Below are 27724 nucleotides of genomic sequence, written 5' to 3' on the forward strand. Positions count from 1 at the left end.
TACAGTCATTCCTGCACGAATCTGATTTTATCTTGCAACAGCCTGGGTTGCTGCTACACCTTACTGCCATCTGTGCTCTCTCTCTCAGCTGGAGGTTTTGCCTGTGCTTTCACACCATGGCTCTAAGTGCTTTCCTGCTGGAGTTTGGGAAGTGGGTTGTGTTTATGGCCTGTGGGAGAATTAAGAGGAGTATTGGTCCTCTTACTGGTAAATATTCTGATAATCACTCTGAGCTAAACATTCATTTCAGGGTTTTTTGCACCTGGTGGTTTTGAGGGTTAGGAGGGAACTTCACTCTGCTGCTCACAGTTGCTGGGGGAATTCAGAGTTTTAAAAAAACCTAGGAAGGGAGTAGTTGGGAAGTTACAAAAAGTGTAAGAAATATCCACTATTTAAAAAGCCCGTCTCCTGAGGCAAACAGGTCTTTGCTACAAGCTAACCAGTAAGGACTTTTTTTCCACCCAACTTCAGCAGGTAGTGTGTTAATGTCTCATGGTACAGGGGACCCTAACTGCTGCTTGTATAGACCTAATATAGACATGTATGCATTTCAAACAGCTACTTGAGACAAATAAAACAAACAAAAGATAGTGTTAAAAATAAAAAGGCGAACTAACTTACAGATGTTCTTCAAAAGAACTAAGTCTTAGATCAGCTCCAAGAAAAGTAGTGAAGAAAGTCAAACTGGGTAGACAAATATAGTACTGAAGCATTTATTGCTGATAAATAGAGTATTAAATTCTACTTACTCAGTCTGAACAGAACATGGACACCTTTAGCCTGCTTAAATGAGTCAGAACTAGTCAGGTGAATATTAAAACTCAAGTACAGCACACTGGGTTGCATGGATCTGGCCGCTGGAGAAGTGGGAGCAGAAGATGATGTAGACAAGATGAGACACTGGATTTGCAGAAGAGGCTTTGACCATACAGTGTTGGCTTCTCTTTATCTGTGTCACTTCCATCATATGATTTGTTTGAAAGGAAAGAACAAAGGCTTGGCATAAGAAGGAACTTGAAGTGGGCTTTAGGAGATGCAGGATTAGGTGGATTGATGTTTCTGTAGAGGCTACTGGGGGTCTTAGCACAGCACTACTTTATTGTGTGAACTTTATCTTCAAATAATAGGATACAATAAGGAGAGAGGGAGAAAGCAGAGAAACATTCTTTTTTCTAGCCTTCCAAAAATAGTGTATGATATTTCCCCCTCTTTGCTCACAGCAGGGAAGCAAATGATGTAGAAAAGAGGGGAAAGGGTGCCTTGAAAATTCAGAACGCATGTCATGACACATACTTTCCTCAGAAGCTCAAAGATACGTGGTTGTGATTTTATGCAATATTTATGTATGATTTCCTTGGAAAAAAGGAAGCTGACGGCATTGAGGGGGAGTTTTCTTCACATTTTCACTAGTCCAGTGAAGCAGGGAAATAAAACCAGGAACTGGACATTTTTAGATGGGAGGAGGTGGCAGTTGTTCTGGAAAAGTAAACTTTCTATCGTCCTGTTTCTGAGAGCCTCAAGTTTCCTTAGGCAGGACCTCTTCAGCTACTTGCTGCCCAACATCCATCCGTCCGTCCATCGTTCCTTCCCCCCTTCGTTCCTTCCTTCTGTGAGAAATGCTCACATTTACCAATAAAATTTAGAGAGAACAAAGTCATCAAAGCAAAACTAAACTTTTATTTAACAAATTCAGCTGAATCAGGTGTGTCCCTCTGGCCTAGGAGACAGACCCCAAACAAAAAGAAACAACTTTTTATACTCTTTCCTGGCTGCAAAGGTTTCTGCCTCCCTTCCTATTGGTCAGTACTAGAAGGCTTACAGTCTGGCTACATGCCCAAGACCCCCTCCAAAGGCGCAAAAAACCTTTGGAAACTAAACTACCCCCTCGCCTATTCTCTTCTTTATCAATACAGTTCCTTTAGCTTCAGCAAACCTCTAATTCTGTTTCTAACACTTCTTTCCTTCTTTCCTTCCTTTCTTCATTCCTTCTTTCTTTCCTTCTCTCTTTCTCTATTCCTCCTTCCTTCCTTTTTTTTTCTCTTATGGTCTCCACACAAATGTTGGAGCTCATGTGTTCATGTCTTTTATGGAAATTGTTAATTGAGATTGGTGGAAAGAGATGCTCATACTGGAGCAGTGGGAGCAAGTGAGATGTCTAAATGGGTGTGAACAAGATAGAAGACAAAGAAAGCAGGTAGGTTGTGTTGTAAAGATGTGGGAGTGGTAGGTTAACTTGTTTGGTCTTAAGAGTTCCTGTGCCTGGAAAAGGCCACCTTGTAAGTGCAGACAAGAAGCAGCAGCAACTATAGTGGCACGAGAAGAGTGCTTTTATAGGTAAATTGTAAACAAACTGGTTATTCTGTAAAAAGTAAGGCATAGAGAAGACCTGTGTGTGCAGTTCTCTACCCAAGTGCACAGAACTGTTTCTCATTGCTTGTCTTCAGTGTCCTATCTGAGAAAGTCTCTTTGATGTGGCAGCAGGCAGGAGAGCTGGACACAGTACACTGACGAGCATTGCTCATTGGCAATGGGAAAGGAAGGCCTGGCTGACCTTCTATTTACTTTCTCACAGAAGGCATCTCCCTTCTGGGTATCTGGGCATGGAGCAAGATGGGTTTTATAGTTTGTATTCTGGACTTGTATACTGCAGCAAGTGACTTGGTGTGATAAGGCTGTATTGTTTGCATTGATTTGTGAACAGTAGTAAGTTTGCATACAATGGTGACATGAGAAGCAAGGGAAGCACAAAATGATACAGGAATTCGTGCATTCTTAATACTGTTTAGGAAAAAAAATCAAAACCAAAACAAACCCAAAACAGTAGCTGTCACTTGCAAACAGTTGGCTTGAGGAGTAGAAATATTTATGTTTTACCATGCACAGTTACTGTTTAAAGGGAAGTTTTACATGGTGCATGTTGGGAATGTTGCCTTAGTTGTAAGACCTCATTTATAAATGAATCATGCCCTTCCTTCAACTCAGTAGTAAAAAATTACCTGCTATCATGAAACTGTAGCCTCTGGAATAGAGTCTTTAATGCAAGTGTAACTTGAACTCAGTATCAACGTTTTTGGCTATGTCCACATAAATGTCTGCCATAACAGTAATTCTATGATTATTTTAGAGCTATTTGAAAGTAGGAGGTGATTGCTGAAGACAGAAGCAGGGACACAGAAATGTTAATGGTTAACATATCCCTTTCTGACAGCAAAATTTTGTCTGTTAGGTCAGTAGATTTTTTTTCTTGTAAATGTAGCTGGTTTTTGTAACACTTAGGGAAAGTCTCTGATGCCTCTTCTGTTCTTATGTGTTTATTTATATTGAATGTCTGGGTCTTTATAGCAGTTAAGGTTTTTGGACAGCTCCATTTCTTGCTGACAGCTCTGCTAGGTCTTAGAGGTTTGGATGCTATTTCACATATGTTGGCTGTGAAATAAACTTGCTTAAGTGACATTTTCAAGGGAAATCCCTTAGACCCCCATGATTTCAGAGCAGGTGCTTTGAAATGAGTAGCAATTTTGTGTCAGAAGCATCCTTTTTACTAACTGAATATTCATGCTGGAAAAATTATCTTATTTGCTCATCAGGAACTTCAGTCTGGATGTCCTGCAATAAGATGCTAAACCAGATTTTGCTGATGATCATTTCACCTTTTTTCACCAGACCATGGGCAGGAGACCTAATTAAAGTGAACAGATGGAAAGTACTAAGGATAGAGGGGCTTAGGATAGGGAATGTGCTGGTTTTAAGGTAAACCAGCAGGAGAGATGGACCCACCACAAGAGAGATTATAAGTCAGAGCTAGAATTAAATAATAATATTACAATAAATACACTGACACAAAGGGAAATTGCTTTCAACTCACAAAACCCAGCAGTATAACCCAGTGTCCTGGGGCACAAACCCAAAGGGGTTTGTTTGTCCTTGTGCTGAGACCCGCGTGGTTCCCACAAGTCCAAAGCAAAAGGAAGTGAAAAACCGGTTGGTGCAGGTGAGGGCTGTAATCTGGTTGAGAGTGGTGGTCTCCTCCTGTCGAGGTCCTGCTGCTCCTCTGGATCCAGTGAGGGGCTCCTGAGGTCTTCTTACCCACCACTTATGTACCCTCGGGGAGCACCCAGTTCCTCCCCCAGGACGGGGACTCACACAATGGGTGATTAACTCTGTGAGTCATGGGGTATCCCTGAACTGTTGATGGCCCATTAGCAGCTCCGCCCCCTCAGGCTGGGTGTGAAGGTGCTAATGACTCCCTGGGAAGCTGCTGCAAATGGTCTATTGTTCTTGGGAAATGAATAGAGGGGGTAGAATACAGCTTTGATCACCCCCACACAGTGATAACTGGTCCCACCTGCTGAACTAGGACAGGGAAGAAGATCAGGACAATGGTTCTACCTGGAACTGGAATGTAGGAACTGCATCCTGTTGCCGTGCTTGTCATATGATTGTGCCAACAGTGTGGTTTCGGGTCATACTTCACTAACATATGCTTTAGTTTGCAACATTGTGATGTGCTTTTAACCTAAATTTCAATGTGTCTTATATAGCTACAGTGTTAGTCAAACAGTATTTTATAAAACAATTGTTAAAGTGACTTTTTTTTTCTCTCCCTGTAGCACACATCCACTCTGAGGACCAGTTGTTTGGCATTGTGGGAGAAACTTTTACTTTTCCAGTAGAAATAAAGCAAAACATAGAGGAAATTACTTGGAAGAAAAACAAGGATAAAGTGGCTGAATGGGAGGGCCAAAACACACCGATATATTTTACTCCTCTCCGCAACAGGAGCACGCTTAAAAAGAATGGGCACTTGACTATATATAACTTGGAGAAAAATGATGCTGGCACATATGAGTTACACTACTGGGATTCTCAGAATGAGTATAATTTAAAATTCATTCTTGATGTATTAGGTAAGTAGAGGAAGAACTGCATAAAGAACGTGCACTACTTTATTCACTTTAAAAAGTCTAGCAAGGGGAATTGCTTAGTTCTTAAGGAAGCAAACAGAAACAGAGTGGGGCTGATCTTTGGCTCTGTTGTTAAGTTGTTCAGGCACTTTGAACAGATTTTTGAAGGTGGCATCTAATTTGTGTGCCAATCATTACTCACCTTGGAATGATTTTTAGTGTGCGTGTAGATGGTGGACTTTCAGGTGGACAGCCAAACTCTTTGAGCAAGCTGATGTAATTATCCCAGGCATTATGTGTCTATTAAAAATGCTCCTGCAGGCATGTAATATGTGCTTGAATATCTGTGGCATCATCCTGTACAGATCTACTCAGCTTCACTAGTAGTCTTTGGGAAATATATTAGAGCAGTGTACATACTAGCCCTATTGACAGTAAGCCATGAGAAGCCTTGCACTAGGCATGGAAGAACCACAAAGAGGTGGTTTGCAGGCCACTTTTAGAAACACATTTCTTTCTCATTCACATGTGCATGTGCACACACACACCTTACATGAACACTTTTGTCTGTGCATTCTCCTACTGCTTTTGTTGCTTCAGCCCTTGTCCTGTGCTAAAATTCAAGGCAGTTTATAACTAAACTGAATGTTTTCTCTCCTTTTAGATCCCCCTTCAGAACCTAAAATAAATTGGAACATTGAGGGTGATAATCTTGTGTTAAACTGTACGTCAGATTTCAAGATGCCTCTGAATTACACTTGGAAGCTCACTAACGATCCACAAAGTCACCAGAGTCAGGAATTTTCCATCCCTGTAAAGAATGTTGATGCTACCAAGAATGCTACATGTTTCATTACGTTCTCACAGACGGAAAAGAGCTCCGAAATCTCTTTGTTTGAATGCATTTCAGGTAAAAAAGGTAATGAATGTGTCAGATTGCAAACACAGGTCTGAGAGGCTTGGTTGGGAAGCAGCATGGACTTTGTAAGATTTCTCCTGACTTCCTGGGAAGTTGAATTTAAAGGGTGAAAAGCATCAGATGTGCTACAAGTGTGTATATGTGTGTAAGGTTGGTGAAAGGTATGAGATTGACAGTTTGATCCCCCTGAAAGATATTTTTGGCTGGGATCTCAAAAGAATAAAACCTTCAGCTGTGACTTGATTGAGTAATAAGAAAGAGGGAGACCAACTAAATCTCTTCTGAACTTTCTGACCTTGTGTTACTAATGCTAATAACTTGTGCTCTCCATGAATTGGAGTGAAACTGTTCAGTCATTTCAAGTGAGTCATCTTGCAGCCACTAGATAAAATAATGTTTCATCTTGCATGTGCATGAGTCAATGAGCATACTTACTTTCCTCCTTCACAGAGAGTTATAAAAAGTAGAAAGAAGAATTTTCCTCCTGTTGCTTATTGCTTTTGGGACAGCTATCAGCTTAAGGCTTACATTTTTTCTTTTTCAAACATGGAGTTAGAACACATTTGGAACATCTCGTTTGTATGGTGTGTAAGGCAGTCCCTAACTGGCAAAATTTATCATTTCTGTGCAGAAGCAATTTTCATGGTTTACTGGTAAAGAATTCTTCCTTCACTGGAGTTATATGTTAGAAACTTGTTAGAAATGAGGCATGTGGTGGGTTGACCTTGGTTGCTGTCCCAGACTCAACTTCACTCCCAATATCTCTAATTCCTCCTCCTGAGCAGCACAGGGGGATGGGGAATGCAGGTTGCAGTCAGCTTGTTACACGTTGTCTCTGCTGCTGCTTCCTCACGGGGGGAGGACTCCTCACACACTTCCCCTGCTCCATTTTGGTGTCCCTCCCACTGAAGGCAGTCCTCCATGAACTTCTCCAACATGAGTCCTTCCCAAAGGCTGCAGTTCTTCTCAAACTGCTTCAGCATGGGTCCCCCACAGGGTCACAAGTCCTGCCAGCAAACCTGCTCCAGTGTGGGCTCCTCTCTCCTTGGGACCACAGGTCCTGCCAGGACCCTGCTCCAGCATGGGCTTCCCATGGGGTCACAGCTTCCTTCAGGCATCCATGTGTTTCAGTATGGGGTCCTCCATGGCCTGCAGGTGGATCTGTGCATTCCTGTGGACCTCCAAGGGCTGAAGGGGTACAACCTGCCTCACCATGGCCTTCATCATGGGCTGCAGGTGAATCTCAGCTCTAGAATTTGGAGCACCTCCTCCCTCTCCTGCACTGAACTTGCTGTCTTCAGGACTGTTTCTGTCACATATTCTCACTGCTATAACTCCTTGCTGTTATTGTCCAGCAGTGTTCCCCCTTTCTTAGGTGTATTATTCCAGAGACACTACCACAGTCACTGATGGGCTCTGCCTTGACCAGCGACAGATCTGTCTTGGAGCCGGCTGGTGTTGGCTCTATTCAACATGGGGGCACCTTCTGTCATCTTCTCAAATAACCCATCAAAACCATGCCATGCAAACCAAATACAAGATTTTTACTGAAATTTCATTTGGCTGAAATCTGGCTCTGCCAAAAAATGTAATAGCCATTGCCTTTCAAGCAGTGATGTGCCTTCACTGAGCTGAGGTACTTAACACATAACTGTGCTGGAGCTGGCTTAGGGTTTTGCTAAAAACTGACTCTGATGCGTTAATTTATTGAGGCTACTTTTTAAAAAACAAATGGCTACAACACATACTTGAGGTTGTGTTTCTACTGAAGTGGTGCACCACACAGTTGCTTTTTAACTAACTAATCTTTTTTTTTTTAAGGATACAATTCTGACAAAAGAAACAGAATTCTTATTGTGATTCCTGTCTTCTTTATGCTAGCTGTAGGAGTCGTACTATTCCTATGGGTAAGAGGTATGTATAGCATTTCCTAATTGAGCTTTATGTGCTTCAGGATTGTGCTTATCTAAGATTGTGTGGAATGTATGAGGGTTTCTGACCATGGGATATTTTGTAAAAGCAGTAATAGAAACAAGTACAATTTAGGCAAAGACTAATAGATTTGAAGGAAATAATGTACTGAACTTTCTTACATTCTGACTCTGGGCTCTGAGTACTGGGAAACACTGCAGTTTGCATTTGCATATTTCTCCTTCAGACTGGATGTTTCATTTACTATATGTTTTTGCTTATCAAGTATTTGTAGCCTCTCCTGTTCCTACCTGAGTGTGTTTTGACATCCTTTTTTTGAAAGCATCATAAAGTTGTCCTCAGGATCAGATTTATTTTGGGACAGGCTTATACCAGGGCCTGTCGAATACCATATGCTAAGTCTAATCTGACAACTCAGTGTGGGCAACTGATAAATAGGGACTTGTGTGCCTCCTATCAGCCTGTATTGCCATCATCTTGCAATTCTGTATTTGTTTATTGATCCATCCCTACTCTGAATTCAAGTATCTTTTTTGCAAATCTGATTGCTTATTAACCTTTTTGGGTTAATGTGTCAGATTGTCTTCTGGTTTGAAAAAGGGGTGCACACCATCTCTTCTCTTTGTGTTTGAGAGAGTCCCAAACAGAAATACATTTCTTCATCCTATGCATGCTCTGCATGGAAAATTCCTGTTGGCTTCCAGATGGAATAACTGTAGGGTGAAGAGTATGGGATTTGTCTCCTATCTGGGAAGGACTAATTGATGATATTCTAGAGGGAGGCACTGATTGGAACATAGATAGTTTCATATTATTGCATGTGGACCTTATGCTTTCCTATTCATTGTCCATTTAGTTTCTGCTGGCATGGAATCATAAAATAAACTATGTTGTAAGATATCTCTCGAAGTTTCATCCAACTTTCTGCTCAAAGCATGACCAACTTCAAAGCTAGATCAGGCTGCTTAAGACCTTGCCCAGGCAAACTTTGAACAGTTCCAAGGATGGAAAATCCCCAGCCTCTTTCAGCATGTGTTTAAGCACTCATAACTGGCCATCAGATAGAAACCAAACAATCCAGTTACTTCCTTTGAAACAGTGAAGGTTTGAACATGCTAGAAAATAAACTTGTTATACCTCGGTAGGATAAGCACTGCACAGGTATAATCATACAACAGAAGAGAATTGCTGATTTAAGTACAAGACTCAGAATCACAAATTGTTAAGTTCTACCTTAGATTTGATTAGATGAGTTCTGACTTGTCGCAGGAGACCCATTTTCTTCATCTCTCACTGACTGTCTTTGCCCCAAAACAATATTTCTTTCTTTGTTCTTTCTCCAAGTCAAGTATTCAGTTGCACGTTTTCAGTGACTTTTTTTAAAATTTGATTTGTGGATGTGGGAGAGGGATGCAAAGGCACAAACCCTTTATTTCTGAGTAATTTCTCCAGGTATGCTATTTGTTTGGGTGCAGATGGAAATAAATGTGAAAGAGGATCGTGTGCCCAGAACAGTCCAGGCGTGCCCTTAGAAGCGCGTGGCTCAGGTAAGGTAGTGGCACAAATGTGTGGAAATCAGACAATTGCTTTCCTTTGATATGAGCTTGTCAGTTTTTATTCTATCTCAGTATAATCTTTTATGGGAAAGGTAAAGAAGTAAGTTTGCTTAGAGGGTACTTATTTTTTTCAGGTCAGTAGTATATACTTTCTAAAATAAATAAATTTCGTTATAGGAGAATGTGAGCAACTTTTCTCTAGGGACCACCAAGCACAGCTTGACTCAAACAGAGGTAAGAAACCTGTAAAACGGGGTATTAACATTTCCAAACATTCACTGTTGGTTGGAGCAGGAAGTCTGATTTGCTCTTTCTGTTTTTTCAGGGTCTAAGCTTTTGAATTGATTTTCAATGTTGGCGCATACAGACTGGAAGTCTCAGTTGAGGTCCAATGTTGGATAATTATAGGGACTTGCATTTAGTGGGATTGACAGATACTGACAGTGAATGGTCTGAGATTGTCCTGGTCAGCAGTTGTCTTTGGAGATGAATTGCCTTTCTAACAATGAAGAATTGAGGCTGGTCTCAAGACGAGGTCTGGAAAATGGCACACTGTAGGGCAATCTGTATTCTATAGGACTTACTCTTTATGAGTTTGGTTAGGGTTGGTTTATGTGCTGAAATGATGTTAATATTACCTGTCAATCTTACATGCTTGTGCAGTCTACAGCTTCCTGGTGAGAAGAAGAGGAGGGGCAGGCACTGATCTCTCTGTGGTGACCAGTGACAGGACCTGAGGGAACGCTCTGAAGTTGTGTCAGGGGAGGTTTAGGCTGGATATTAGAAAAAGTCTCTTCACCCAGAGAGTGGCTGGGCACTGGAACAGGCTCCCCAGGGCAGTGGTCACAGCACCAAGCCCAGCAGAGTTTGAGAAGCATTTGGACAATACTCTCAGACTCTTGGGGATGGTCCTGTGTGGGGTTAGATTCAATGATCCTTGTGTGTCCCTTCCAATGCAGCATATTCTGTGATTCTGTGATATAAAATTATTTGAGAAATTTGGTTAATTATTTTTCTAAACCCAGTATTCATATCAAGCGCTTAGGGTTGGATATGCATATAATACATTGCTTATTCCCAATATTGTCCATGGAAATTTCTTATCAAATGAGACTGGCAGGAGTTTGCTGTTGGTTTAGCTTGGTTATATCTTGCTAATTCATCCAAAAACTGAAGGAGTTAGGCACATTTCTAGTCTGGTGTGCAGAACTATGGTCTTTGCTTGTGGTCTATGATTCTGGAGCATGCTTGCATCCATTGGGTCAAGCTGCAATTGTCTCCTTTTCTTGCAGTTGTTTCAGAAAAAAGTCTGTTTGCAGTATGTTTTGATTCACTCTTACACCATTCACCATTTTGCAGGGCTGTCTTCTTGTAATAGCCAGGATAAGGGAAGGAGACAGTCAGAGAAGGAACTTCTCACTGTTTTCTGTTAGTTACCACTCTGTTCCCCACCCATGATTTCTTTCTGTGATGCTCTTCTGTAGGCAGTACAGATTCTCAGGGTGGTCTGCATTCCTGTCTTCCTGCCCAGATCTTCACTTGGGTTTCTGCTGTCCATTCTAATCTACGTTGGTTTTTTTCTTGGATTTTGCTTCCTGGATTTCTTTTGTTTGGGTGGATTTGGTTTTTTTTTCTTCTCTGCTTTGTCGCAAGATTGTTCTGTTCTCTGATTCTGGGTCTGTGTGTTGGGCTATGGAAATCCCTCTGTACGGTGAGCAGCAAAGGAAGAGGACAACTCCTTTTGACTGTGCTCCTTTCACAAGAGTGAATTGGGCTAATGTGCTCCAGCTTTAACATGTATGAGTGTTGTTGCCAGGACCACTGTTGTCTTTTTTTAGGAACCAAACCAAGTTAAATCCCAAGGCAGTTAAGCAGATTAGGGAGAACAGGGGAAGACTCTTGAAAAATACTTTGTTACCAGACCAAACACTGGTTTCAGTGGGGAACGGCCAAAGCTCCCACCATCAGGTGCAGGGTCAAGTGCCCTGTTGGAGTGTTCTGGTGCTAAACTGTGTCTTCATGTGGAATACTCAGTCTGGTATCTCACATGAGCATAAGGCTGGAGCCAGATGTTTCTTGAATTGCAAACTGCTGTGTCACTTTGCAGAGGTTTTCTTTATGTTTAATTTAATTTATTGAGTTGTTCTTTAATTTCTGAAGTTTTGTAATGTTTTTCTAGTTTTCGTAATTTCATAATTAAAACACATGATGGGCCTGGAAAAAGATGCCACAGATAGAGAGGTAGCACTATGAAAGCAAGAGCTTGGATTTTTTTGTTGTTGTTCGGTTTGTTTGGGATCTTTTCCCTCCCCTTCTATTCCACTTCACCCTCGGCATATCAGTCTTAAAAGGTTTTTATCAGGATTTTGAATAGAAAACTTCATTTGATACTTTCATACATTAGTTAAAGTTTTGGTTCTGAGATCACTAATGTCTAGAGACTATGGGCGAATCTGAAGGTTAAGAAAGGAAAAGGATGGGTAGAAAAAACACCCCAAACCCCTCATTTTAGTACTGCACTTAAATTTGCTTTAGAATGTTCCTATTAGAGGTTCTTTAAGTTCTACAAAGAGAAAGGGTTTAAAGTCACAGTGTTAGTGGGACACATAGGTGAAGCAAAAAAAGCAAATGTGTATTCTCTTCTCTCTGACTTTTTATGGGCACTCTGCAGCTTTATCACCTTAAGTAAACTGACTTCAGAAGGATTTTGTAAAGCTATAGGCATAGGTATAGACACTGTTGATCATGGTGTAGGACCTCAAGTGATTGCTGGAGGAAAGTTGAAATTAATTGTGAGTCCTTAAAGTAGCAAAACATACTAGTTCTCAGGAGTATCTGCTAAAAGTGTTATAATGAAGTTGTCACACTAAGGCTGAATTGCACATTTTGCAGACTACTGTGCTGTCTCCATACATATTTCTAAAAGGGATTTCTGTTTTCTTATAGCTTCATTTTCACAACCTGTTTGTTATAAGAATGAAAAGCCTGAAGCAGGTAATAAGTGAGATGGTGCCCTAGAACAGCAGAACATGGAGGGGATAAGTAATTCTGCATGTGCATGTTCTTCTGCATGTGCATGTGCATGTGCTTAATTACCATTCTCTTGGAAGGCCTAGAAGGATCTGTTGCCTTAGGAATAGTAAATGTTGATGGGTAGAACACTAGATGAGAAGTCAAGACGATCTGGAACCTTGTGTTTGGTAAACAGCACAAAGCAAGTACCTTCTTGGGGCTTCACCTTCCCTGTTGATATGATGAGAATAATGCTGGAGGCTGTGTTTGCAAACCACTTCACCATCTGTGAGAAGAAGAACTAAGCATTTATGAGGGAACCCATTTTTATAGTAAATAAGCAAATTATCCTTTTGTCTAATGTTACTTTTTATTTGCATGCAAAAGAGTGAAATGATATTTTTATATGATTTCATCATGAGTGAGTGATCTTTGCTTTCTGCTGCAAAGAATCCCTCAAACAGGACCTGAGACAATAAAATGCTGCAGTTTCAAAGCTTTGTATTGATGGCAAATAGATCTGAGCCTCAGCACACCAATTTAGAGATAGGATGCTTATAAGCTTGTAAATTTTTTGTTTGGGAGGTACAGCAGGCTTCTTTCTTAAGGCAAGCACCATTTTTGGATGCAGTATCTTTCCCTTGCTCTTCACACTCTAGGAAAGTCCTTTAACTGAATTAATCAGTCAGCTAAGCTAAGCTCCAGTTTAATTTTCTTAATACAGTCAGTGTAAATTCCAAAGAAATTTTGGGACCTGTATTTTTTCTGGAGGTTCTTTTTACTCTAAAGGGCTAATGAAATGGGTCATTGTTCAAGTCAGAAAAAAATGTGGAATTTTTCCCCAGTCTGTTGCACTAGTGATTCATTCACTCACTAACTCTTCTGCCATTTTTCACAAGTAGCTGATAATAAGGGGGCTGGAGAAGGCAGAATTTTTTCCTATTAGGGAAAAAATCACTAATGATTACAATAGGAAAAAGGAACCCCAGAAGCCTATGGATCTTGCTGCTTATTCTCCCTGCATGAATTATAATGGGTGTAGAACAGCTTTCTTCATCTGAAGAAACAGGGATTGTGTAGCTGGTGGTGAAGGTGAGGTGCACTGTGGCATTGTCTTATCACTTGTGTTAACTATTTCCACATAGATGTGGATACAGGGGAAGGAGGCTTATTTTATGTCTGTCCTAAAGTAGAAAGAAGGGAAACATACAGTTTAGGTGAAAGAGAATCCAGTCAGTAGGTAAAGGTTGTCAGACTGGACACTAGAGGAATAAAATGAAGTATTTTGTAGCATGATAGAGAGGGAACATCAGAAAAGGGAGTTGGTGCACCTCTGCACGGTGCTCCCTGCAGCACTTTGGTAACAGGTAGTCACTGCTCTGCTGATGGGAAACAGTAGGCAAGGCTATGATGTTCTCCGAAATGTGTGTACAAAGCAATTTTAAATAGAGCTTCTGCTGATAGCACAGCATTGCATAACTATTGCAGAGGAGAAGGTGAGCTGCTGTGCCCTGGGCAGCACAGAGCAATGTGATGGTGATGGGAAGAAGCAATGGAGTGTGCTCCTGAAGGACTGTAGCTATACTCTGATCTCTTTTCAGACAAGGACAACAGTGCCCTGAAAGGTGTCAAGTCAGTTAACAATGGTGTGAATCCGGAAGGTAAGTGCCTGTTCTATGGAGCAGTCACTGCTACTGACCCACCAGGCAGAGTGGCCAGGATCCCATCATAGAATCATAAAATATGCTGAGTTGGAAAGGACTCATCAGGGTCATCAAATCCAACTCCTGACCCTGCACAGGATACGCCAGGAGTCACACCATGTGTCTGAGAACGTTGTCCAAATGCTTTTTGAACTCAGACAGGTTTGATGCTGTGACCACTTCCCTGGGGAGCCTGTTCCAGTGCCCAACCTGATACCATTTTCCTGATAACAAACCTAAACCTCCCCTGACTCAGCTTCACACTGCTTCCTCGAGTCCTGTCACTGGTCACCAGAGTGAGGAGATCTGTACTTATCCCTCCTCTCCCCATCATGGGTAAGTTAGAGACTGCAATGAGATATCCCCTCAGTCTCATCTTCTCCAGGCTGAACAGACCAAGTGACCTGCTCCTCATACAACTTCTCCTCCAGTCCCTTCAGCATCCTCTTAGCCCTCCTTTAGATGCTCTCTAATAACTTGCTGTCTTATATTGTGGTGCCCAAAACTGCACACAGGACTCAAGGTGAGGCTGCACCAGTGCAGACAAGAGAGGGGCAGTCCCCTTCCTTGCCCAGCTGGTGATGCTGTGCCTGATGCCCCCTAGGACACGGTTGGCCCTCCTGGCTGCCAGGGCACCGCTGACTCATATTCAGCTTGCCATCAACCAGGACCCCCAGGTTCCTTTCCATGGCACTGCTTTCCAGCATCTCATTCCCTGGTCTGTACGAACATCCAGGTTTGCCCTGTCCCAGGTGCAGAATCCCTAGGACAGTCTACACAGAGTCATCATGGAATTACTACCCTTGGAGGTTTTTAAGACCTGACTGGAGAAAGTCTTCAGCAACCTGTCTAGAACTGAATGTTGACTTTTCATTGAGAATAGTGTCAGGTTAGAGAGCTCCTGAGCTCCCTCCCTGAGTGAACTTGAGTGTTTCCATTTGTCTTAGGACTTGTAGGTGGTGACTCATCTCTAAGCAGTAACTGACACCACTGTGAAGTTAAGCAGTGAGCAGGGAGGACTCTGGAGAACTGTAGCTCTACTGTGATCTCTTTTTCAGAACCCTCTGCCATGCAGAACAGCATCCAGACATCTGAGTGTGCAGGTGACCTTAGTATAACTGAGGAAGGTGAGTGCCTGCTCTGAAATGGGGAGCTGTCCTGGGGGAAAAGTGTTGGCTTTTTGGTGTTAGCTGATGGTGCTGGCAACATGTTGAGTTGTAACTCGGAACTCAGTCTTAGCTGATTGAGCCATAGCTTGAAGCAAGCAAGGCTTGCTTCAAGCAAGGGACTGTATTTGTCTTCTGATCTCTCTGCATACATCTTTAATGAGCACATTAGCATGCTGGCCTACCGTGCAGATGACTACGGCATAAATGAAGGAGGTAAGTGCCTGTGGAACAGTCTTCGTTCACTGTGACTTTTGCCTAATACTTCTTGATGTGAAGTTATGGGTGGAACCATAGGTGCTGAGTGCCTCCCGTGCTTCGCCTTTGCAGGGTCTGTAAGGGGTCATAAAGACAGCACAGAGTCAGGTATGGAGGTGAGAGGGTAGGTGCTTTATGGTGGTCCCATGGGGATGGGGGGTGTTGGCCAGGGTCATTACTGATGCCAAACAAATGGCCCCAATCTCAGTCAGATTATTCTTGATCCATCTGGGCCAGAGAGGCAGAGTTTTGTGAGATCCAAGATTGTCTGTGTACTGCCTTTGTCCTTGCAGAAGTGACCCAGGGTGCAGAAGGTGGACATGGGGAGCACCTGAACAACTGTCTCAAATGCAATACAGAAGGTATGCGAGGGTGAAGCTCGCTGGGTCTTGGAAGAATGTGCTGACTGGCACAGAGGTTGGGAGTGGCAATGGTGGGCCAGGCTGTGTATTACTGACCCCTTTCTACTCAGGTAGGAAACAGAAGTGAGAATTATTAGGAGGGAAGTGGCATATGTGTGGTGGGCATGTGCCTGTATGATGTGTGATAGGGAATCAGATGTTTATGATGGAAGTACACAGAAGACTGGCCAATTTAGCTAGTTTAGAATCACAGAATGGTTTGGTTTGGAAGGGACCTTAAAGATCACCTAGTGCCAGCCCCCCTGTTATGAGTGGGGAAATTCCTCTAGATGGGTTACTCAGAGCCACATCCAACCTGGCCTTGAACACTCCAGGGATGGGAAATCCATAACCTCCCTGGTCAACCTGTTCCAGTGCCTCATTACCCTCATAAGTAAAGAATTTCTTTCTAATATCTAATATAAACCTACCCTCTTTCATCTTAAGGCCATTCCCCCTTGTCCTATCACTCCAAGCTTCTGTGAAAAGTCCTCCAGCCTCCTTGTAAGCTGGAAGGTACTGGAATGCTTCTACAAGGTCTTCAGGCTGAACAATCACAACTCTCTCAGCCAGTCATCATAGGAGAGGTGTTCCAGCCCTTTGATCATCTTTGTGGCCCTTCTTTGGACTCACTCCAACAGGTCCAAGTTCTTTCCTGTGTTGCGGGGCCCCAGAGCTGGACACAGCTGAACACAGTTTAAAACTGTAGGATTGACTGTTACTAATATTCATTGATAACTCATCTCTTGCTTGTGCTTGCACTTTGACTTTATTCCATTGCCTTAACAGGTGATAAAGGCTTATAGTGGCTGAGGAGTCAATAAGGCAGTATGTTAATTGCTCTCAATAGATGGAGTCAAAGTTCAGCAATGGTTCTTAGTATCATCTTAGTCTGTGTAAGTTTTGCAGACACATCAGCAATCAGATAGTTTTATTACCTATTTATACACAGTTTTGCTTAGAATCATAAAATTGTTTGAGTTGGACTTCCGAAAAAAAGTTACGCAACTCTAGTGAAATTACTTTTAAGCAGATCATGCATTTCAACTGTATCCTTGGAAAACTGAGAAATTCACAATTATTGATGGCAAATGATTTCACTTCTCCATGCTACCACTGAGTCTTTTAGGCTGGGAAAACTACTTCTATGTTCACCATCTGGCAGTCACAAGGACCAGGGTCTTTGAGATATAACACCATGCTATACCTTCAGCTAATCTGTCTGGAAACTTCCTGTTTCACAGATAGGAATTTTAGATTCTGTACAGATAACTCTTCAGCGTGATTTTTTGCTACGCTACCAGGTGCTTTGGAAGCCAAATTTAGAGTGTAGTTATTGCTCTTTTAGTCATATGGTCTTATTTTAGGTAGTCCCAAGAGAAGCAGGGAGTTGGACTTGATGATCCTTACGGGTGCCTTCCAACTTCAGATTGGTTTTGTTTCCAAACTGATTAACAGAGACACCAGAAACTTCTTCTTCTGAATTTTTTATCTGACTTAAATGTTGGAAAAGAAGATTTGAGAAGTTTTTTAAAAGGTGTGCTATAAGCTAGTGTGTATCAAAGCATTTTTATTTGTTAAGAAATTAAGTTTGCAGATTGACTGTGAACAATTTTTGTTTCCTGGAAAGAAAAGGAAAATTGTTGTTTTGTCTGTCATATAGTCCTTATTTGAGTGGTGTAACTATAAGCATCTCATACTGGTTTCTGTTTTTTTGTGCTGTAGATCGGTGGCCCCCAAAATTTTTTGATTGTGCACCACATCAGTAAAATAGTTTGAACATATATACCCAATTTATGTATATTTATTTATAAATTATATATTGTTACTATAATACTTAAGTATTATATGCATTCTAAAACATGCACAAGAGTTAAAATTATAGGGATGAAGTAAACAGTATTTCTATTTTTTATATTTTATTAATGGTGCTATAGTATTTTTTTCCTGTACCACAATGTATTGCCTTATGCTCACCCAACGTGCACAGGAGTGTGGAAGCAAGTGGTGCCTTACTGCTGCAGAGTTTTTTGTTCTGTCAGGTTTGCTACTTCTGTTGAATCACCAGCCAAGCAATCACATTCTGACATTTGCTAAAGACAATGTTGAAAAAGGAAAAAAATCTCAGAATGTGAAGAAACATGAATGAGTGGAAAGGCGTGAGGGAGTTAGCACTGAATGTAAGAAAGCTGACTTTGATGCAGACAAAACAAGTGATGAAACTGTCATGAAACAAGGAGACAGACTTGAATCAGGGATGTATATCTGCAGAGGAAGCTGTGGTGGCTCTTAATAACTGAGTCAGATCCTGTTAGTTACTAAGGAATAACACTGAAAAACAAATGAACTAAGTCAGTGTATTTTTCCTGGCTTATATGATGTGCTGCTTTGCACAGGCTACATGCTTGGCTGAACTGTGCTCCTATGTCACACTTCAAGCTTTAACATCTGAAATGATTTTGCTGTTACAATGTGCCAAGACATCAGATATAGCTGCACTTGCTTTAGTGCTGTTTGCAAGCCATGTGAGAACAGAACACTTTGCATGTTTTGCGGGGAGTATGAACCCCGATGCTTATCACCACAGCTATAAAATGAGAGAACCCTTTTTCATCGTCAGACCCTCTCACTGCATAGACAAAAGGAAATAGTTCACACACACACACACCTGCCCAGCTGGCTTTTCGATTGTGTTCTTTAGTCTTGTCATCAAGCTGGCACAAGTGAGCTGTAGGTAAAGCAGTAAACCTGCATGGCTTTTAAATGTACAGATCACAAAAATACTTCAGAACCAAACTAGGGACATCTTTTTTTTTTCTCATTGTCCACAGAGATGAGTACCATATGTCACCATCTCCTGACACCTTATTCTAGGTTGGAGTGATTTAATGGAAGGAACTAGAGATTAGTGGAAGGAGCAGGTAGTGCTATCAAAATAGGAGCCTTTGCACACCTAGGTGGTTCCCCTTATTTAGTTGCTATGTGTGCAGCAAGGTGGAAACACCAATATAAGTGGGCTTCGATATAAGTAGGCTTGTGTATGCTTTATTAGAAATCAGCCTGGTTAGAGCTGTTCTATGTGGTGAATTAGGTTGGGCACATAGTCTTGAACTTGCTGGATTGTAAGTTCCTGCACTGTAAACTTCCCTTTGCCTTCAGTTTCCTTCTTGTCAAATAAGAACTGGATTTGCAATCCCAAAAAGTGAAAACTCCAAAAGCATCTGGCATATACTGTGTGGAAGAAATAGCAGCAGCATCACATACATGTGTGATGCACAGCTGATTCGGTGATTATAAGCATAAAACCTTTGCATAGAAGTGGTTTCAAAATTGCCTGGTTATGTGATCCAAAGTCACGGAGTCAGAACAGCTTCACAGGTTACCAGCTGCTTAGCAGGTGATTGGCAGTAAGTAATAAATGTTCTTAACATGCTCCAGTTGCAGAGGAACACATCTAATCATAAACAGACAACTTGGGTAAAACATCTAGTGGCTATCAGATACCATAGGTCACATAGATGCTCTAATTGTATTGTAAGTCATGTGACAGTGTCCTAATTAATCCTTATACCTTATTAGTATTTAAAGCCTGCAGTATTCTCATATAATAAGTTAAATTCCTAGGAGAAAAGACTGTTATTTACCTGTGTGCTTTCTTATTCTTTTGTTTCAGATCTTAAATGCTTCTCGGACCAAATGATGGAAGAGAGACTGTAAAATTCAGCAGTGAAGGAGCTGCTACCTTTTCACTTGAAGGTCTTCCCTGAGCAATGAAGTCTTCAGAGCTTCATAAAGAACCACTGTGAAAACTAGTCAAGCTGTTTCCAGTGCCTATTTTTCTTTGCTCAGAAGGGACAGGCTCCTTTTCCAGTGTTACTGTATGAAGATAAATAGGCCAAATCACAGCTAAAATCTTTTGAGTTGTTTTGTATTCAATTTTAACAAACAATGCTCTACTAACACAGAATACAAGAGCTAAGGCCTTTTTATAATTGATATTTAGACATTAAAGTTATATCCTTTTACATGAATGTGAACAAATCAAAAACTGCTCAGGTTTCTATGCAATTTTTGATAAGTACCTTTTACAGTCAGTAGAAAGACAGTTCATCCTTCAGCAGACCCAGAAGGATGGAAGTTTACATTTTCTAGTCTCAGTTCTCCAACAGGAACTCAGTGCTTCCGGCAAAACTATCTCCTGGAGCTGGCAGAAGCCTGGCAAACTAATCATTTCCTGACAGTGGTTCACTTTGTGATAAAACTACTTTTCACTTTGTTGTTGCACTGGAACAAAGTAGCCCTGCTATTTCCAATGGTTTTGTTTTTTTCCTAAAGCTATTTATATTTTTATGCATTTTTAGGGTTCTTTTTTATGTTTTATCCTCTGCTTCACGTTATTCTAAAGGAATGTCAACCTACTTATTTCTAAAATATAATTGTGTGTTTTAGGTTGCTTGTGACTCAAAGAAAACTTGATAACTGAGGTCATATATATAAGGAAACTCAAAAGGAATGAAAGACAAAAAACACCATGTATTAATGTTTTCAGAGCATCAGGCTATGGAGCATTTTTCATTACTTCTGCACGCTGAATGCCATTTCAGTTGATTTTGAACTTGATATGTGTAAAGAAGCATGAAGGTTTGACAATGGTAACCAGAGATCAGAAGCTGCCCTTTCATCTTTCTCCTTGTTTCAACTTATGCCCATTATCTCTCATTCCTCCACCAGGAACTAGTATCTCCATCTTCTTAATGATAAGCTTAATGGCCAGTAGGTGTGGGAAGGATGCTGTTAGGTACAGCCCAGCCTTCTCCAGGCTTGAACAAATGCCGTGCCTTCAGCTTCCCCTTCCTTGCAGTACAAGTCCTCTGACCATCATAGTAGCCCTTCACTGAACTTGCTCCAATTTTATTGACCTCTGCCGTCTTAAAGGGGTCCAAAACTGCATTAGTGTTCTTAATGCAGTCTAACTGATGTGTGCTGAGTAGAAGGGGATAATCACTACCCTCTATCTACTGGCTAAGCTCCTGTTGATACAGACCAGGATGCTGTTGGCCACCTTTGGTGCTAGGGGACACTGCTGGCTCATGTTCTACTTGCTGCTTATTGATATTCCTCTGGTTCTTTTCAGCAAAACTGCTACCCTGCCAGCAAGACCCTGGCTTGTATCATTGTGAGTTGTTCCTCTTTCCCAGAGTTCTTTTTTAATTTTACCCTGTCTAGGTCTCTCTGACAGCCCAGTCCTTTTGTATGTTGACTGTTTGTCCACAGTTTGGTGTCCTCTGCAAACTTGACTTATAGATGATCTGCCATGAGCAAGGACATCCTTCACTAGGCCAGGTTGCTCAAAGACCCATCCAACTTGACCTTGACTACTGCCAGTGATGGGGCATTCATAACTGCTTAGCCAAGCTGATCTTCTAATTTGCCTGCCTGTTTTCCTGACCATCAACATGGCCTGTGCTCATGCTTGGACAAAGTCCTCCTTAAAGGTTTGATGTCTCTCTTGAGCTCCTTTGCTCTTCAGAACTGTCTCCCACGAAATCCTGACTACTCTCTTCCTGAATAGGTGGAAGTCTGCTCACCATAAGGTCAGGGCCTATATTCTGATATTTACCTTCCTCACTCCTCTCTCAGTATCTGGACCTGTCCTCAGCCTGTCACCTGTTCTGTGTCAGAGCTCTGTTTGAGCTACTCTTTCACAGAGAGAGCTGCCTCTTTTCCTACCTCCTTATCTTTCCTGTAGAGCCGCTATGGTCCAGTCGTCCCAGCTACTACAACAATGTAGTTCTGTGAACTCGTGGAGGGCTGTAATTCTGCCTGCTTGCTTCCCATGCTGCATGCGTTTGTACATGTATCTTCATGCCTGCTTCTGCCATTTTATTTTTCTTTCTGAGGTCTATTTTGTTCCTGTCACCCTGTAGCCTTTGGACTTCTATCCTCTACTTCTTAACTAATAGTCTGAGAAGGATCATGGGCAGCTTCTGTCCTATTGTAGTAAGTACAGACCTGAGAGAAAACAAGCTCTTTCCTTATTGCTACACATATTGTTTAGACATTTTACAGGAACTACACTGCATATCCAAAGGACATTTTGGTAGGGCTAGATACCTTGCCTCTACTGCTGTATGTAAATACTTGTTTGTAATTTATTAAAAAATACTTAAGTTGTCAAAAACTTTGTCATATCTTTTTGTGATACATACATGCACTTCTTATTTAACCTTAGAAGTCACTAACAGATCCCAAATATATACACATATATATATAAAAACATCAATTCAGATTGTTTTGAAGTCAGTGTTCCTGGGCCAACTGTCCTCCATTGCTCCATCAATGAATTTATCAGGATAATGCTGTCTTGTTTAGTAACTTTTTAATAAATCTCCGTATAAAGATGCCCTTTGTCATGTGTATTGTGGTAAGAGTAAACCTGTAGCTTGTTTTCCTGTTTAGACAAAGGCTTGCTTTCTGTTACTAATATGAGAAATAATGGCAAAAAATGGATTCTGTTCTAGAGGAACTGTCTGAAATTGCTCCCAGAAATTATACCAGTTCATTTTAAGGTCTCCTTGCATCGTGTGCAATTTAATGCTAAACAGCATGCAAAAGTCTCACACAAAGTGGGGTTTTGAAAATTCCTTGATACCTGATATCACTGACATTGTTTCCAAAGCAAAAAGCAATGGCCTTCAAAAACAGTAAGAAGTTGTGGTTAATTAACTACAGTTGCTGGAAGTCTTCAGCATGATTAATGGAATTTTGGAGCTTTATCCAAAGTAGAAAAACCCACTTATCTGAGAGGCTGACATAAGACCAAAACTACAGGCTCTACAGTCTCTCACTGAATGCACATTCACTTGCACAGTGTCTGCTGTGCTCGAGAAATTTCTGGTAGAAGTGTAGACTTTGCAGGTTTCAAAGCAACAGTGAAGCTTTTCTCTATTAGTATTGTTGTTTCTTTGGGTTTTATGATGGGTAGATTTTGGTTTTTTTTTTCTGTAGGGTTGTGAAGTCAGACGTTTGGGACAATAAACTGACCTGACTTCATGTCAGCTTTGGTGACAGCATTTGCAGTGCCATTCCCCATGTCCCTGTCTCCAAATGTTTCCTGCACAACAACTGAAGAAGAATAAACTTTTCTTTTTGTAACCAACTTGTGTCTAGTCTTATCTTGCAGTGAATGTAAAAATAGGCAGTTTTCAGTAGCAGAAGCTCACTCCAGATGCAAAGAGTTATTTCTGGCCTGTTGCACAACTTGAATCCAGGAAATGCTGACTGTGTTCCAGGAAGTGAGCCTGCCTCCTGACATGCCTGAGTCCCAGCACATGCTGATGTTGAGACCTGATTTTTGTTAAAAGGAGAAACAGTGAGTAGAAGCTGCTGCTAAGTACTTATGCTCACAGTATGCATCCTGATTGACTCCTTGGTCCTGAATCTCTTTCCTCTATGCTAGCTTTAGCCTACTAAAGCAGTGTCTGCAGGAGATGTTGCTCTGCATTAATCCCAGAAAAAGTGAGATCAGAGCTCAATTGCTACTGTAGAACTGACTGTATGGATTTGGGGTATAAAACTCAAACCACAGTTGTGCAGATGGCTTTGTGTTGTGCTGATTTGCTTAGGATAGCTTTCAGTTGTTTGCAAACACCCTGTGATGGATTTAGCTGTGCTGGTTGTAAAGTTGCACCTTCCACACTTTGTCATTGACTGTGCAACACTTAGGAACAATCTCTAGCAGATTTCAGTATGAAAGCAGTCCTGTGAGTTGAAACAGCTTTCATCAGTGCCCAAGAGCTAACTTCATATGGAGCTACACAGGCAGAGTTGTAAGGACTGGCTTCCAGGAGCAGGACTGCAGCAAAAGCTAAGGACAGCAGGAGCACCAACAGGTGACATGGTTGTCTTTTGGACTTAGCTGCACTATAAAACCAGGGATTGATTACGCCTGGAAAACTGCAAGAAGGTGACTCACAGTCTGTGTCATGCTGCTGGTGCAACACAAGTTTGCAATGCTCTTCAAGCAGTAGCAGGTTAATTTACTGACATCCAAAGCAGCAGGGGGGAGGGGAAGTTGTGTGCCTGACCATCTTTGGGTGCAGTTTGAACTGTGGTGTAGTTACAAGGACAAGAAACATTTCTATGCAGGCTAATGAGAATGTGAACAAAATTCCAGGAAACTTTATTATAGAGTTGACCTCAAGGGAACTTTCCTCCTTAAAAGGTGGTAACTGGAGTTAACCATATTGGCCACTGTGGCTTAATTAGTCCTAGTTACAATGGCCAGAACCATTTTATCACTATTTTGGTATAACCAAAACTGAGTATTCTACACCCTCTTTATAATTTCTGTTTCTATCTTCACACCAGTGGCTCAGCTGTGATAACTCCCCTCCGGGGAGTCATTAGGACCTTAACACCCAGCTTAAGGGGTCATGTCTGCTAATGGGCATTAGGGACTGGCACAATAGGCAGTTGCAACGGCCGAGACCATCCAAGATTCCAAAAATATCCCATGATTCACAGAGTAAATTACCCATTGTGAAACTCCCTGCGCTGGGGGAGGTACTGGGCATTCCCCCTTGAACATGAACATAATATAATCTTCAGGTTTTGGGACTTCTGATACCACTAATCAGACCCAGAGGAGGACCAGAACCTCAACAGGACTGCAACTACCACTCTAAACAAGACTGAGACCATCATCCTCACCAAGAGGTTTTCCTTTCTCGTTACTTTGCCCTCAGAGGGACCACATGGCACTCAGCACAGGGGCTAATGAACACCATCCTGTTCGCATCCCAGGGTGCTGGGCTATACCTCTGTTTTTGTGCGTTAAAACCAGTTTTTCTCTGTATCACTGTATTTATTGTAATTTTTTCAGTAAATTGTAACTTTGACTTGTAATCTCTCTTGAGTTGGATTCATTTGTCCCCGCCAGTTTACTTTTAAACCAGCACGCTAGTGCAGTCATGGAAGAAATCAGTGTATCCTGTGCCTGAGGATGCATCCAAGTTTCTAATCTGTCAATTTTTATATGACCCAAGCATAAAACTTGAGCCAAAACTTGAGTATAATGCAGCTGCTTCTTCATCCCTATTGGATGTCTGAGGATACGCCTGTGATACCAAAACTTGTCAATTTTTTCTAGCAGCTGTGCTCCTCTACCTGGAAACAGTAGTTCCTAGTCTTAAAAATCACAAGTTTCTTTCCCATTTAGAATTCCTCTTCTATCATGTCCATTTGTGTTTGCTTACCATTCATCTTCCATGGGGAGAATCAGTGCACTTTGAATATGCATTTTGGTTCCTTGTTTGGTTCCTGGGGAATAGTGGGGAAAAGGGAGTATAGAGTTGGACCAGGAAGACAGAACAGAGGAGAACTGAGAGATGAATGGTGGGCAGGTAAGTGCAAAGAAAGTCCAGAAATTCTGTGCAGAGTACTACAGACTATTTTAGGGCTGCAAGGATAAATTAGTCCCAGAATAATCTTTTGAAATGCTTGCCTTATGCAGTGGGCTGTGTCTTGCAGTCCTGGCAACAGAGGAGTCCTGCTTTTCCATGGATATTAGCATTTCCCTGCTAGGTCTGATTGAGAAATGCATTTTCAGAAGTTTCACATACAGTTGCATGTTCTTAGTTTGAAGTGAATGTTACACTAAACTAAATAACTAATTTACCTAAACTAATCAAAAAAGTCCTTGGTGGTGATGGTGTCTGTCATTCAAGCCAGAGGACTGTCTCAGAGAAACAATACTTAAAAGAGGCAAGAAGCTTTAGATGCCAGAATGGCAACCTGAAACTCTGTGTGTCCAGGTGACATTGCTCTATTGGGGCAGGACTCAGGCTCAGCAGTGTAGGGAATTACTCCCAGGTTCTCTCTGCTGTGTGGAGTAGGAAGTTTTCCAAGGAAAGCCATTGATTCAGATGGAGAGAAAAAGGCTCCTGAAAATGCATCACCCACAGATTAGCTGTTTTGCAATTTTTGCATTAAGAGCTGTAAGTTGCCGACCACTTACTCAAACAAAGGGCATTTGGTGAGTGTGACAGTGGTTTGCCCTGTGCAATGATTTGTTGTAGATGCTTTCAAGGGCCAATATAATTAATTTTTTTTCAAAAGAAATTAGAAATTTGATAGGACATGTTACATCTTATCTTTAAGATATCAAAGAGGCCTGGATCCATGGGGGAAATGATGTCAGCAATCATTATGATTTAGAGTAATGCAAAGCCAGCAGGCAGGATGGCCAAAATTTGGACTAACTAAGGAAATTTTAAGGAAGTGGCTGGGAGATCTTTGATAGTGAAGGCCTTCATGGTTGAGGGCTGGTCCACAGGGGTGGGAGACTTGTTCACCGTAAAAGATGTTATGACTCAGGGTTGTTGCGGATCACATTACACATAGACTGATGGTGTCCTGTGCTTCTGTGCTGGGCTCCGAGGACCCTTCTATTCCCCATCTCCACTACTTTTCTTTTCCTCCATAAGGGCAGGAAGAGAAAATCTTTATCATGGCATTTTATTGCTCAATGTTCTTACACAGTTGCTAAATTACATCTACTCTGAAGAGTACCAGCATCCTGAGAAAAGATTCACTGTCATCCAATGGTGCGGACCTGATTGGTTTCTGTGGCCAACATAGTAGGCAAAAAGGTAATGGAAAATAACACCTAATTTGGGAGCACTGCTATATAAACAGATTAGTTCATGGAATGCAGCCAGACTACTGTTCTTAGTCTCTGTCATGGTTATGAATCTTGAGTTTTGCTCAACAGCATTGGTTAAATATGAATGTCCTCTACTCAACTCTGCTGTATATCAAGAAGAACTCACTTAATACACTTTTTCTGATCAGTATAGTATCACAGTGGGAACAAGTATATGGTGAATTGAAACATTGTAATCACTAGTAATGTGCCCCATAGTAATAATTATTTACCATCTGTTTGTTTTTCAATTCTCTCTGAAGCCAAATAAATTATGACAGAAGTTCATTGTAGCTGCAAAATCAAACACTGGAAGACTAGACATTGCTGAATTCAGTATTTTCTGCAGTCTTCCCTTATTCTCCCTATTGTGTAGACTATTCAGCAGATCCTGTTGCTGGTAGTAAATAGATCCTGCTCCAACATTTTGATTTTTCTGTACTGACTTTGTGTAGCCCCCTGGCGTTCTCTTTTGAGTATAACCCGAGAATGTACTTAAGTATTCAGTGTCTTTCAGGTGTTTTTTGAGTTACAATGTTCACACCATAACACTGGACCATTTCCCAAACAAATTTTCTGAGGTACAATCCCCGTATTACAGATGAGCAAACTGGCACTCAGTGAGGTTATGGCCAAGTCTGTCAGATGTGTTCACTGATTAGGGAACATTCAGGACCAAGCCTTGGATTTCCTGCATGTTTATGTAGTCTTGGGGCCTCCATAAGGCTAAGATAGAGCTCTGTTCACCCTCAGTTGCAGCTGCAATTTACTAGTAAGATCATTCATTGCACATATGGGGAAACAGGGAATGCACAAACTGCTTCAGTATGGCATTCCATGTATGAATTCTCTTTGGTGGAAACTCCATGTGTTTAGGCAGCACAGGAGATGGCGTTCCCTGTGCTCTTGTTCTCCCCTTCTGCTAGAAACAGTCCATTCAGGAGAAAAGCTACTTATAAATGAGAAGTACAAGCTTGTGCTTTGACTTGTTAGGTGAAGGCCAATGATATCTGGAAATCATGTTCTTCACGTATGTGCAAATATTTATTGAATCATAGAATTGATTGGGTTCGAAAAGACCTCTGATATCATCAAGTCCAACCCTTGGTCCAACTCCAGTCCCTTTACCAGATCATGGGACTCAGTGCCACGGCCAATCTCAGTTTAA

At 41.5% G+C, this 27724-nt stretch overlaps 1 protein-coding gene across 7 annotated transcripts in view; it reads left to right on the forward strand.

The window, feature by feature from the left end:
* The window catches only part of CD58 (CD58 molecule), a 30694-nt gene extending 8441 nt beyond the window's left edge, over positions 1 to 22253 (forward strand). Inside the window, exons 2-11 of one of the 7 annotated variants that reach the window (XM_071560139.1) lie at positions 4611 to 4907; positions 5569 to 5823; positions 7645 to 7737; positions 9231 to 9302; positions 9489 to 9545; positions 12258 to 12305; positions 13925 to 13984; positions 15085 to 15153; positions 15744 to 15812; positions 19525 to 22253. In XM_071560139.1, the coding sequence (XP_071416240.1) occupies positions 4611 to 4907; positions 5569 to 5823; positions 7645 to 7737; positions 9231 to 9302; positions 9489 to 9545; positions 12258 to 12305; positions 13925 to 13984; positions 15085 to 15153; positions 15744 to 15812; positions 19525 to 19568 (1064 nt within the window). In that variant the 3' untranslated portion in view covers positions 19569 to 22253. The remainder of the gene's footprint in view (positions 1 to 4610; positions 4908 to 5568; positions 5824 to 7644; positions 7738 to 9230; positions 9303 to 9488; positions 9546 to 12257; positions 12306 to 13924; positions 13985 to 15084; positions 15154 to 15743; positions 15813 to 19524) is intronic. The other 6 variants (XM_071560163.1, XM_071560148.1, XM_071560170.1 and 3 more) reach the window with 6 other exon arrangements.
* Positions 22254 to 27724: the final 5471 nt, after the last annotated feature.

Source organism: Pithys albifrons, chromosome 1 (assembly GCF_047495875.1).
Source record: "Pithys albifrons albifrons isolate INPA30051 chromosome 1, PitAlb_v1, whole genome shotgun sequence".
Taxonomy (NCBI): Eukaryota; Metazoa; Chordata; class Aves; order Passeriformes; family Thamnophilidae; genus Pithys; species Pithys albifrons.